This window comes from Sinohyriopsis cumingii, chromosome 11 (genome assembly GCF_028554795.1).
Source record: "Sinohyriopsis cumingii isolate HCF-2022 chromosome 11, ASM2855479v2, whole genome shotgun sequence".
NCBI classification, from domain to species: domain Eukaryota; kingdom Metazoa; phylum Mollusca; class Bivalvia; order Unionida; family Unionidae; genus Sinohyriopsis; species Sinohyriopsis cumingii.
This window is the reverse complement of record NC_142971.1, coordinates 41094285-41108047: the sequence shown is the minus strand read 5'-3', so window position 1 is coordinate 41108047 and position 13763 is coordinate 41094285. Positions and strand designations below refer to the sequence as shown.

The 13763-nt window shown below is 35.2% G+C and overlaps 1 protein-coding gene across 3 annotated transcripts in view; it reads right to left on the bottom strand.

The window, feature by feature from the left end:
• The window catches only part of LOC149787991 (protein Wnt-2b-A-like), a 100436-nt gene that overhangs the window by 38259 nt on the left and 48414 nt on the right, over positions 1 to 13763 (bottom strand). Inside the window, exon 1 of one of the 3 annotated variants that reach the window (XM_089974275.1) lies at positions 1051 to 1343. The exons of the other annotated variants lie outside the window; for them this stretch is intronic. Coding sequence (XP_089830401.1) covers positions 1051 to 1130 — 80 coding nt within the window. The 5' untranslated portion in view covers positions 1131 to 1343. Of the gene's footprint in view, positions 1 to 1050; positions 1344 to 13763 lie in introns of those variants that run through there. 3 annotated transcript variants of the gene reach the window in all.

Genomic DNA, 13763 nt, shown 5'->3' with positions numbered 1-13763 from the left:
ACCTACATATCAGTTAACATATTCATCTCTCTCTCTTTTTTTCTCTCTCTCTCTCTCTATATATGTATGTATGTATGTATGTATGTATGTATGTATGTATGTATGTATACATGTATGTATGTATAAAAAAATATACCAGACTACTTGAAAAATAATAATAATCTTTACTGCAATTCTGATGGCACTATTATTCTTTAGTTTGTTGATATGTACTAATCAGTCATTGAATCAATCATTGAATGAGTAGTCAAATAACACATTTTTAGAGTGATCAAATAAAAGTGTAATAAAAGGGTGTTAGAAAATCGTACTCATCGAAAGATTCAATTTTGCCCATGTGACAGGAACTGTGAGCTGATCACACTTGCGACTGCTTCTGACATGTATACAACTTTGGTCTCTTTTGCAGGTTTGCGGTGCAAATTAATTTTTTTAAAATTAGATTATCGATTACTGTTGGGATTCCGATAGAATAGTTTATAAGTCAAATGGAGGTGTCATTAACTATATTTTGATAGAGATCAATCCATTTACTCAGTCTTTCGATATTTTCTTACACATTTAAATACAATAATGTCATTAGTCGTGTAAAAAATACATTTCTACGTTCATACTAAACATTACCATTTTTCCGAAAACAGGACTAATGACAAGCTATCTTAATACTGTTTACATCTTGGGTAAAAAGCTGCACCCCCAACCCACCCATCAGAAGTATCCAGATTTCCCCAGAAATCTTCTGTGACTACTGATAGATTCATTTATTACAGATTGCGTGATCCCAACAGAGAGTGCATTTTAGGTTTAGATTTCAACATATTTTAGATTTAGATTTCAACATTTTCTTTCTTTTTCTATTTGATGAATATTCCACTTTATGAAATTGTTGATGCTGTTTTTATTCTTTTTTTTATTTATTTTTGTGCATTTTTTCCCGAGGTATACTTATAATTGTTATTAATGAACACGAACATGCCAAAGCGAAAGTTATAAACTAAATTTTAAATGAACTTGAACAAAAAGGGGAACAAAGACAGACTTTTTACTTACCACCAAGTACAATTGACTTGAAGTACGAAGATAATCCAAATAACAAAGCCTATCTGAAAAATGAAATGCAAATCTGCCATCGTTCATGGATATAAGCCATTGAAACTTCTTGCGTGACTGTATATTTAACCAGGAATAAAATGATACACGACACCTTTTCGTCGATAGGTGAATTAAGCTTTTGCCCAAGGTAAAACCATTATTCTTGCAGTGATAGCTTTTTAATATCCAATACACATCACCATGTCCACACTAAAAGTGATTAAACTGGTACACAGATAATTGACCATAAGTTATATTTGTTACCGAAAGAAAAATGCCCACACATAATAGATTCAAACATTTGGAACTTCTCAGAAAACATCCTGTGCCGTGACGAAGATTTGTTATCAAAGTGTCAATAACAAAAGACAACGTTGCACAGGTGAGGTTAAACTACACTTTTTAAATGTTTCCAGCCTACACAAGAAATAAATCCACGAAAACTTGGAAAATTAAGGGATCATTTTTCTGGAAAGTGGTAAAAAACAAGAAATATAACGCACAAACTGATGCATTTGCGAGTGCCGCAAGGAGAATCCCGAAATATATCTATATATATATATTAGACTGATTAACGTTATCAAAGAACCGTCCAATCTGCCTGAAACGTTTTACCCGGCTGTATAAACAATTTGAACAAGCCAGTATCAACATTTGTTGATCTGCCCAGAGATACGTTGGACTACAATAGATCTGTTAGCCCACGCCAGATTGGTTTTTAATTGGGGATAATTGGCTATTCAGCTTCTGCCAGTGAAAGTCAAATACCTGCCTATATACGTTAAAGTTTGGTAATTTCTTGCCATGTTTGTATTTCTTTCTTTGAAATTTATGTAAAATAGCATTTCGCCATTCAAAGCATACTGATTAAGCATTTAATTTAAGAATGCTTTAAGTAAAAATGACAGTTTGTCCGATCTTTAACATTTCTTAGAAAATGTAAATTTGTAATATTTTAATGCAAAATCTGGTAGATTAAAATAATAGCATCAATATAATATTACATTTGTTTATGCTGGTTAGTCTGAGGGGTTATATATATATATATAGTAAAATCATACATTTGCTCTTCGAAAATTTCTTCGCAGGAATCTATCTGGAAAACATTGGCTCTTGGGTGGATTGACCGTAGGATTAACAAAGAAGGTTGGAATAAGAAATATGTCCGTGCGTCTGCAAATTGTCGGTCATTCGAGAAGGTTCCAGTTGCAGCTACCAGTGTATATTCGATTTATGATCAGTTCGACTTGAAGTTGAGAATGCCGCCGAACACGAAAGTTTTTTCATAGTGTGACTTCTCTTTCAAGAAATAGTATGCACTGCAGAATTTAATGTATGACAAATAGCAGTAACAACAATAAAGCGGTGGCAAAAGAAGTAAAATTCCGTTGCAGCTTATTGCTGGGTATTTCAACACTCTGACTCTAGTTCCAAACCTCGTGAAACAGAAATTATCCTTGAGTATTTATATTATTTAAATTTACCAATCAAGAAAAAAAAAAAAGGAACGAAAGTTAACAGCATTCTGACATTTGAAGGATTCCGATGTTTCTAAATCTTACTTTTACAGCTATGTTGTATCACGATAAATGTTTTCGATGCGATATTTATGGCGATCGTATCGAGCTCACAATTATGTTCTAAAATATACATGCGAGACCAAGCTTGTAAAACAAAGCTTGCGTGATTGAATACATCTTTTGTAGAAAAGGTCGAATTAGGAAATTGAGCCGAAACAAAGTTATTTATAATCTGTATGTCTTATTTTATAGTTTCACTGAACATTTTTTAGATACCTCAAATAATTTTATTATTAATACATATATTGTTTGCAAACAACCATCAGGTGGATAAAAAAATAATAACTGGAACGAATAAAAAAAATTCAAAGGTGTTAAAAGAAAAACCCAGACCTCTAAGGCTCAAAAAATCATTCTGATGACTATAATTCATGTAAATTGAAAAATAAGAATGTGTGCAGGGATTATGTAGAAAAAGTACATATAGGTTTTGCATTAAATGATTGACAATTTTTATACATGGTATAATTAGCTTTGTTTAGCCGAGTAAACAATGATGACAGTTTATATCAATGAGTTCATATTCATTCTACTCTACGACCGCATCTAAAGTTCGAGTTCTTATTATGATACACAGTCGCCAGAGAGAAAATATTGCATTTATCGATGCATCGATTATATCGATCCACATCTAAACTATGCTATGAAAGAAAAATAATAGCATGTCGACATTTATAGACTTTTATCTTAAACCCCTTGCTCAAAGTTTAACAGAATATGGTCCATTGTTCCCATTAATATAGGGATTCAATCCGATTTTCAGTAGCTGCAAACCGATCACATGATGGCATTATATCTCTTTCGAAACGATATTGCACCACGAGCTGACGTATGCAACAATCTTGCAGAATGGCCTGTTATTTCTGTTGCCTTTTTTAAAAAGGTATTTGCAAAATGTAACAGAAAATATGGACATTTTAAGCAGATATATATAATTTTTAATATAGCTTTTGGGATTGTATTTTTTTTTTAAAGTTCAACGTAACGATAATCTAATTAATGATTCAAAGCGTTGCTGACAGCGTAGTCAAACGGTCTATGCAGGCAGTGGCGTTGTTTACCAACGTATGAAGAGTAATTTCCGGTAGGTGAAATCATTCGATTAATTCGGACCCATTTCATAGCTGAATCTTAAAATTAATAGTCCATGATAATAGATTTCCTCTGAAACAGTTTTGAAAGCATGGAAACAAATATTTATAATACATGCCTCTCCTAGTACAAAAAGCATGGCTACTTCTGAGTTTTGTTGGTGATCGAAATTAACGGAGCCAGAAGGAAATAACTGAGTAAACCACCTGTTCACATGAAAGAACCAAGGCTTCTGATTGGTTGATACACGAAATGACGTAAATATAAACAAAATGATGGGTACATTTATATTAAAGGCGTGATGTTTGAGTGTGTTTTGAAAAAGTATGCATACTACAATTTGTCGGTTGAGTGGCATGGGATTACGTGTATTTTAATAGATATCTCATATAAGAAGTATTAACACGAAATATATCGATGTGCAAATTTAAAATTATGTTAATATCAACCAGATCGGGCACGCACACGCAAAGCCTTTGAGTCCTATCATTAGATTAGGTAAATTTTAAAACTGAGTACATACGCCATTTCAAAAGGTTCTCGTATAGAGCCATATTAGCAGGAACACTTTTTAATCGGAGGCAGAAATGAAGAATTCCGAATGATGAAGAACGTTAGAATTGATACATGCATGCATGCATACATACATACGTACTGTAAATTCTCTAATTTCGAATTGTATTGAACATTGAAGTTTAATGCATCGATCATTGATATTTTATTACATTTAAACCAGAAAAGGCTTTGTGAAAGGTCACTTCGACCTTTCTTTTTTTCTCACCACTTTCCCCGTGCCAGTGTTAAAACTTGAAAGGCTAGCATTTATGACTCAGTGAGATTTGACCAGGGCATTGCAACGCTGTCCTGAGAAAACAAACATATGAGCTACCAACCATCACCGCTTGATAGGAACCCATGTCAAATGTCAAATTATCATTTTCAAAAGGAAATTGATATGTACCGTAGTTCAGATTCCAGTCTGTAAACTTAAATTGAATTGGAGTTGCTGTTATTAATTGTTTGATTAAATTTGCTATTTTTCTTGTCTACGGGGGCTCGCATTGCATTATTTCTTCCCAATAGTCTTGCTCAGTTCTCTGTTGAAATTCTATCTTTCCATTCCGACTGGGCTATGATATCGAGGGAGATCTTCCTCTAGATAACGCCAGCCGATTCCAATTAACCATCCATCTTACTAACAGGGCGACGTTACACATACATACATGCATCCATGCATAGATAGATAGATAGATAGATAGATAGATAGATAGATAGATAGATAGATAGATAGATAGATAGATAGACAGACAGACAGACAGACAGGTAGGTAGGTAGGTAGATAGATAGATATATAGATAGATAGGTGGATAGATAGATAGATAGATACATAGATAGATAGATAGGTAGGTTGGTAGGTAGATAGATAGATAGATAGATAGATAGATAGATAGATAGATAGATAGATAGATAGATAGATAGATAGATAGATAGATAGATAGATATTCTCCTTCTAAACAACTTAAAATAGTAAATACGTGTGTGTACGAAAATGGGCGGATTTACTATGGTGACAAACGTAATACATATTTTGTAAGACGCAGAAAGCAAGTTCTGTGACTAACTGCACTCTCCAAAATAGTGGTTGAGATTTTTTTCAGTATTTTGATGTTTCACATGGACTTAATTTACCTCTTCTAAAAAATGAAGTAACATGAGAATCCATCACCACCACAAGAACGTCCAGCGTCATTCAGGCGCTTAACGTCACGTTATTTTGAGACGAAGCAATTTTGTTATATTGTTTATTGTACTTTTTCCCATTCATTTTTAGCCAATAATAATAATAATAATAATAATAATAATAATAATAGTCATTAAAAAATGTGTGTCTGATTTGGATTTTTAACATAGCTTTAACAAAGCTTTCAGTCATATCGCTGCGATGTCTGCGATGTGACAGTTTATAGTGATGCCTAGCACTGGGGCATCATGCCGCAGACAAGCAGCATGATGTCCCACCCAGTCACATTATCCTGACACCAGGTCGACCAGCCCTAACACTAACCTCTTAATGCTGAGCGCCAAGCGAGGGAGCTGATAGTACCATTTTTTTGGGTAAGTCTTTGGTATGACTCGGCTGGGGATCGAACCCACGACCTCCCGCATCCGAGGCGGACGCTCTAACCACTAGGTCACCGGAGCGGTCTATTTTTTATTTAAACGGCGACGATTATGAAGATGATAACAATAACGATAATAATAATGATGATGAAGATGATGATGGTTATAATGATAATAATAATAATAATAATAATAATAATAATAATAATAATAATAATAATAATAATAATAGGTTTCCTTCAATGGGGGGGGGTTAAAGCCGTTTCATACTAAATATATAAAATATATCTGTTTGTAATATCACATATGATTCCAAGAATACATATTTGAGCGTTTCCATTCATCTTTATTTCCTCCATTAGATAACATCATATATAAAAATTACAGATTAGACAATGTGGACATGACTTACACTTATATATAAATCATCAATACAAACATATATAAACTAAAATACTGATTTTTATATTAGATTAGTATAGTCATGTGGTGCTGTATGACTAATGAGGAATGGCTAGGCGACCGCTACGGTCTCTCCTCGTAGTGAGAAATACGACCGACGTAATGACCATCCCATACCATGTAAGTGGTTGTAAAAAGGACATGGATCGAATGAAGCAATCAATTCAGTAGGCATTAAACACCAATTTTAAGATCCATATTGTAATTTGTATGTGACAAACGCTGACACGTGTTTTTATTATTCTAATTTGGACGGTGTTATCTATAGACAAGTCGTTCGTTTGTTTTTATAAACAATTTATTCGCCTATAAGACCAGTCAATCTGCAAACGGCACAAACCCTGATCTGCTGTCACATAATGTGCCGGCAGATCTGGATCTGTGCAGTTTGTTAGGAGTAAGCAGTAGAACAAAACAACACAGACCCTGCTCTGCAGGTGCATTATGCTGCGACAGATCAGGATTTTTATTGTTGCAGTTTTAATCAACACATAAGTGAGTACCACGGTACACATCGGTTGATCAAGCCGAACGGGAATTCCCTACCAAGAAAGTGCTGAAAAAAGTTTTCATAAGAGAACGATATTGATAATATGAGACCAAGATTGGTGCCTTGTTATTTGCATTTTTAACACAAGATTCACAAACGTACAGTAACATCAGGAATGATCTGCATGGCGTAACCAGAAATCTGGTTTAATTTTGTTACTAGTTTAAGCTCTTTGTTTGGGTGTGGTCTTTGCCTCGAAATGGTTGCTCTAATACAGGGATGTACTTTTTTAAAAACTATTTAAAGCATTGATCGTTAAAACATATTTCTGTGAAATGATTATTATCATTTTCATTGATCGTTTTTCGTACATAATTCGCTTCCATACCATATCATTGTTGTTGTAGTGTTTAACGCCATTTTTTCAGCACAAGATAGGCTATACATGGCAGCCAGTATTAATGGTGGAGGAAGAACCCGGGAAAACCCCGGAAAGAACCGCCGACCCACGAGAAGCTACCGGCAAGCTTTCTCACATACCCACATTGGCCGAGCCCGCGACTCGAACCCACGCAGAGGTGAGGATCCGTAACGGAGAGCTCTTTAGACCACTCGGCCACTCGGGGCCCCACATGTTTTGTAGATTGGGAAATCGGAATGTTTCAACCAATTTTCCACTTCAAACTGTTCAGCAATAAGAGGTTAGTGTTTGGACTGGTTGGCCTAATGTCAGGATAATGTGACTGGGTGGGACATCATGCTACATCTCTGCCCCAGTGCTAGACATCGCTATAAACTGCCACAGTACAGACATTGTAGCGATATGACTGAAAAATTGTTAAAACTACGTTTAAAAAACCCAAACCCACTTCAAATTGCAATCTTTTGTCCGTTCCGTTTGAAAACAATGACACAACTCTTACTCTGACTCATTTTAAAACAGCAAGTTACCGAATAAAAATGAGCAATATCAACCACCGCTTTTAAAATGACATGAGCAGGAGATCGCACTCTAATTGAATTTGTGTGTTTTTATTTTTATTTGTAATGTAGCTTTAACAATTGTAGCCATATCGCTAAGATGTTTGCAGTGTGGCAGTTTATAGTGATGTCTAGCACTGGGACATTATGCCGCAGACATATGTGTGTATGTGTGTGTGTGTGTGTGTGTGTGTGTGTCTTTGGTATGACTCGTCCAGGGTTCGAACCCGCAATCTAAGAGTGAGATGATCAGCTAACGCAAGATATCCAGAAGTAATTGACTCTATCGTTATTCATGTTATAATCTTCCAAAGTTATATATCACTGACATATACCAATTAGTGTAACACAGAAAACACGCCTTCTTGGCAAACACCTAGCCTGATTGGTATGAGTTCAGGTTTCCTGTCATTTATATCACTAATGCTGTAGATATTAGTGTATCATTCCTTTAAAACAGTCAAGACATTGGCAGTAATTTCCAACAGGCAAATCTTTATGAAAATTCACAATGTGCCATAGGGTCTCAACTCTCAAACGCTTCCGTTACGTACAAAAATATGATATCGACTTTGGATTTTGATTCCAGGTTAGCGAAAATGGCTTCTTGTATTAAATCTATTAGATATACATTTTTCACGAAATTTGTACAACACAGGTAGGTACGATACATCCCGGTAGCTACTAGGATAACGTTTACACGTTGCTTCAAGTACAATTAGGTCGACATTCCAGTCGCAAGGTATATAACTGTTTTTTTTTTGGGGGGGGGTTGTTTCTTTTATTATCGCATTGAATAGATTTGTAATCATTTCTCTAAGTCTCTAAGTACACCATCTTTCCCCGGCGTTATATGTAGCTTAAGTTGTTTTGCAATGCTGCTATTTCAGTAAAGTTTTCAGTAAAATGTGGTCTTTGCAATTCGTCTCTTTATTTGCCTAATTGCCCGAGAACGAATTATTCACTGTTGAACTAGGGAATGTTTTATTCGCCGTATTATTTGAGAATACCTGTCTTATTCGAGAATCACTTTCTCTTTGTCTTACTCAAGAATGACATATTTACTGTATTATTCGACAGTGACTTTTTCTTTGTATTACTCGATAATGACTTTTTCTCTGTATTACTCGATATGGACATATTCACTGTATTATTCGATAATTACTTTTTTCTGTATTACTCGAGAATACCTTATTCACTATACTAATCGAGAATAACTTATTCACTGTATTACTCGATAATGACATATTCACTGTATTATTCGATAATTAATTTTTCTCTGTATTATTCGAGAATAAATTATTCACTGTACTAATCGAGAATAACGTATTCACTGTATTATTTGAGAATGTATTACTCAAAAATTATTTCTTGAATGTATTACTCAAGAATGTATTACTCGAGAATGACTTATTCACTGTATGACTCGAGAATGCCTTATTCACCGTATTATTCGAGAAAGGCTTATTCGCCGTATTACTTGCGAATGACTTATTCTAAAGGGGTGCGTATGTGCTTAAAGTATGTCAGTTAAAAGATTAACTCTACAAGATGGTTAACTCTACAACTTGGTTATCTCGTGTGGTGGTCTGGATTTTTAACGTAGCTTTAACAATTTGTCAGTCATATCGCTACGATGTCTGCAGTGTAGCAGTTTATAGTGATGTCTAGCAATGTAGCATGATGTCCCACCCAGTCACATTATCCTGACACCAGGCCGACCAGTCCTAACACTAACCTCTTAACGCTGAGCGCCTAGCGAGGCAGCTGTTAGTACCATTTTTGTAAGTCTTTGATATGACTCGGCCGGGGGTCGAACCCACGATCTCCCGCATCCGAGGCGGACGCTCTAACCACTAGGCCACCGGAGCGGTCTCTATAATGGTTATCTCTATAATTTGGTTATCTCTTGTGTATGATGTTTCTCCAGCAAATTCTAGTTCGAAGTAGCTTTTAGAGTTTCTACTTCTATTACGTTTTTATATTATTTCAAGAATGATTAATCGACATCCTTCTAAAGTGTTAAACCCCTTTATAAATACTTCCCAATAAGATCACTAGCAGACGATCTTCTGTTCTGGACGATAAGCAACCAGGCCGTTTCTCCTATATGCGACCACCAAAACTGTTAATTTTGAACAAGGCACATCGAGGCAAAATCAACTTATAAATACAGATACTAATAGAAAGTGTGATTTGTATTCTATGTGTGTGCGTGCGTGCGTGCGTGCGTGTGTGATTTGTGACGTCATTCTGGATCTGTCTGTTGGCTTCATGGATATCAGATGATCAATGTGATTTTATGTCTTTTTCGGGATAGTATGTAATGCAACCTCTCTTCAAAGAAGCACAAGCTTATTGTTTCACTCTTCAATTTGTCCCGAAACAAATGGAATATGTCTTGAATGCCGGTAAGATATAAACAGCCCCATGTCAGTTGCATGCGTAAAGGAGAAGAGGAGATATAGCAAGAATCGGCATACATCTACCTTGCTATTGGGACAATACATGCTGATCTGACTCCAAACAGAAAGAAAACACACAAAAAACTAGAGGTAATTTATTTACTGAAACAAACTTTTGCCAGCAAGGATATAATCAAGAACTATTCATGGAGACTCAGATGTGTCTTCATAAGGTTTGTTTTCTTCAACGGCTATATAGTTGCTTTGTCAGTCAAGTTTATCAACAACTGGCCAGAGGTATTCAGCAGAGAATGTGGCTATCCGAATTCACCAAACTCACCAGAGAACGTTCCACAACTGGGTTCAATGTAGCTTCGTCTCAACCTCGGGACGGCAGATATAGCAGTTCGTTTATATTTTCGCGAAGAAGTTTAAATTTGTAAAGCTACGACAACTGCGAGAATAAACATTCTCACCTTATCACATCAAAGTGAAAAAGAACGATGAAATTAAAATGTGAAGATTTCTGTCACTTTTCTTGAAATTACTGACTGTAAGTAGTCTTCGTCACGTGATAATTTTTTTCAATCACAGTTCTTCTGTAGTGAATTTTAGATATGAAATTTTATGTATGAAGCCAATTATTGCGCTAATAGATTACATATTATAGGTAACTGATTGAAAGACCCCATCCCCAAATCTAGTCATCATCTTGCAACATTATCGCCTTTCTTATTGAATATGTTTACAGAAGAGAGTCCATCCACCTTTGCTAATTACGACCACGATTTTTAATGTATTTCAAGGAAATGAAAGAATAAGTAAACCTGTATATACATACACCTCAGAGTACACACACACACACACACACACACACACACACACATATATATATATATATATATATATATATATATATATATATATATATATATATATATATATATATATATATATATATATATATATATATATATATATATATATATATATATATATATATATATATAAGAGAGAGAGAGAGACTATATTTTATAGTTTTCCATTCCAACATAGCCCTAACACTACGTAGAAATAGAGAAAAATTCAGGAACGATTAACTGACTACACTGCGTCATTGGCTTTGTGGATTTGCCAATCAAGATTTTCATTTAAATAAGATTTATATTACTTGCCAATATTTGCAAGCAAGTTTTTTATTATGGTTTTAAAAAATTACTTTGAATTGACGTAACAATGTACTTTTATCACTAACTTTTGTCCTACTGTATGGATGTTGTTGTGCAAAGCGTGATACATGTCCTAGAGCTATATTTTCCAACACAAGAACACCATATAATTGCTTGTATTATAATAGTAATTGTTGTGTTGCCAAATGTTACGCAGACATTTAAAACCAGTTCTTTACTACTATCATAAAGTAGAAAGCACTGACAGGTTCATTATAAGAACACAAATAGATAAGTCATATTTCGTTTCACATTATTTCATTTCCTTTTTAACAATTTGCATGTAGGAGGGCGATTTATTCATAGTATTCGAAGACAATATTCGCCACTTGGATTGTGGTGCTAACATGGACTTAGGCACTGAGCTGGATTGTGGCACTGACATGAACTGGATCCATGTTTGCTGTTTGACATTTAGCAACATCGTATTGATTCGAAAATTATAAATTTCTTTTGATACCTTAAGTGCTATTTCAGTAACTATCAATTACACGAAACCAATAAGCTACCGCATTATTCTTAGCTCCAAATCAAATTGCGGACGCTGAACAAGAAATGGCCAGCGCCCTTTGTGAGGAAATGACAAATTGTTGAGATTTTCCGCTGAAAATATGTATTTAAATGAAGTATAACTCAAACAGTAATTACATTACAAACAAGCAGTTAAAACGACAATTCTACAACAAACAGACACGTTTGGACTCTATTACTTGAAAATAGTCATAGATTATTTACGTAATCTATGAATTACCAGGATCAGTCCACACTTCTTGAATTGCTTCAAACAAATACGAGTCAAGTACGATATAGTTTTGCATTTCTTTTTAATAGATACAAATGAAAATTCAAGTGATGCGACCATACAACATGTGGTCCAACCAGAACATTCTCAACTCTTTCCAGTGAAGACGAATGCATGGTACAAAAAATAGGCAGAGAATATTCCGATTGCCTTTTACCGCTGGAAGCATGAGTGAAAAGTACTTTCACGGATCTATACGTCATATGGGTCATAACTATGTATTGACTGCATCATCCAGAAAGTCATCATTGCTAGGTTTCGTCCAGTCTGTCGCCGCCGCTTGAATTCATTTGCTCATTTCGGTGAGAGCTATTTTCGTGATTGTTTCTTCAGCAACTTCACAATATCGTGACATGTACGCCTGGATTCTTTTATTTCCAGTAGATCTGTGTGACTTTTTGCTGGTGTTAACGACAATCTGTTGGAAGAAAACGACCAGAATTCGCACACAACGGAAATAAGACAAATCAAGCGCACAGTGTGCCGAATTAAAACAAAGTCAGCCTCACAGATAAATGGTAGGCGCAAAGATAACTGGAAAGCACGGAACAGGTGGTCAGGTGCCAGTACTGTGATATTTAACTAGGATTATGAACACACGATCACCGGTACCAATCTCTATACAAGGTCGAACAAGCATCGTAAAAGAAATGCTTGTGTTTACCAAAAGCCAAAAGGCTGTTTGGAGCGATTGGCTTGGTGTTTTACTGCACATCAACGCAAGTATGTTATCTGGTACACTTCCTTGCCCAAGGATACATAATGGTAGCCTACCCGGCTGATTCGATCGTAGGATTCGAACCCGCATCTTTTCGATCGCGAAAGCAGCACTCTAACCTCTGAGCCACCGAAGCTCTATGTCCATTGTGAACCACATGCTTGGTAACGAGACTACTGATGAGACTCCACCCCCTTTAGAAGTACTTTATTTCTGGATTTATTCAACCCAAAAAAAAAATACAAGTTGGGAATTTTGATGCTTTTATATTGTTTAATGTCGTGCAATGCATAATGAAATTTATTTCTCTGGTTCTGTGCTCTGTTTCAAATAATTTTTAGAAATCACCGATACCAAACTGTTAACACGGAAATATGATGAGTTCAGAATGAATATAATATTTGCGTGTACCGGAAACTGGTTCCAACTTTTATGTTGAATTAATTAATTGTTTAAAGGGAATCAGATGAGCTGCTTCAATTGACACAGAGAGGAAGCATTCCAAATTAAGACAGTCTCTTTATAATTCAACTTTGCAACCCAAATACAATACGTAAACAATTATTTCTTATTAATAATAAATGTTAATGTCGTCTAAATGTCTAATGAATCGATCTTAAAATGTATACTTCTGTAGATTATTATTACTATTCAACCAATCGTCATAAAGATTAAATTGCAACGATTTCCTAATGGCGACCTAGTGCTGTGCTCTCTCTCTCTCTCTCTCTCTCTCTCTCACACACACACACACACACTTTACTTTCATTCTTAGTTCAACAGTTGCCCTT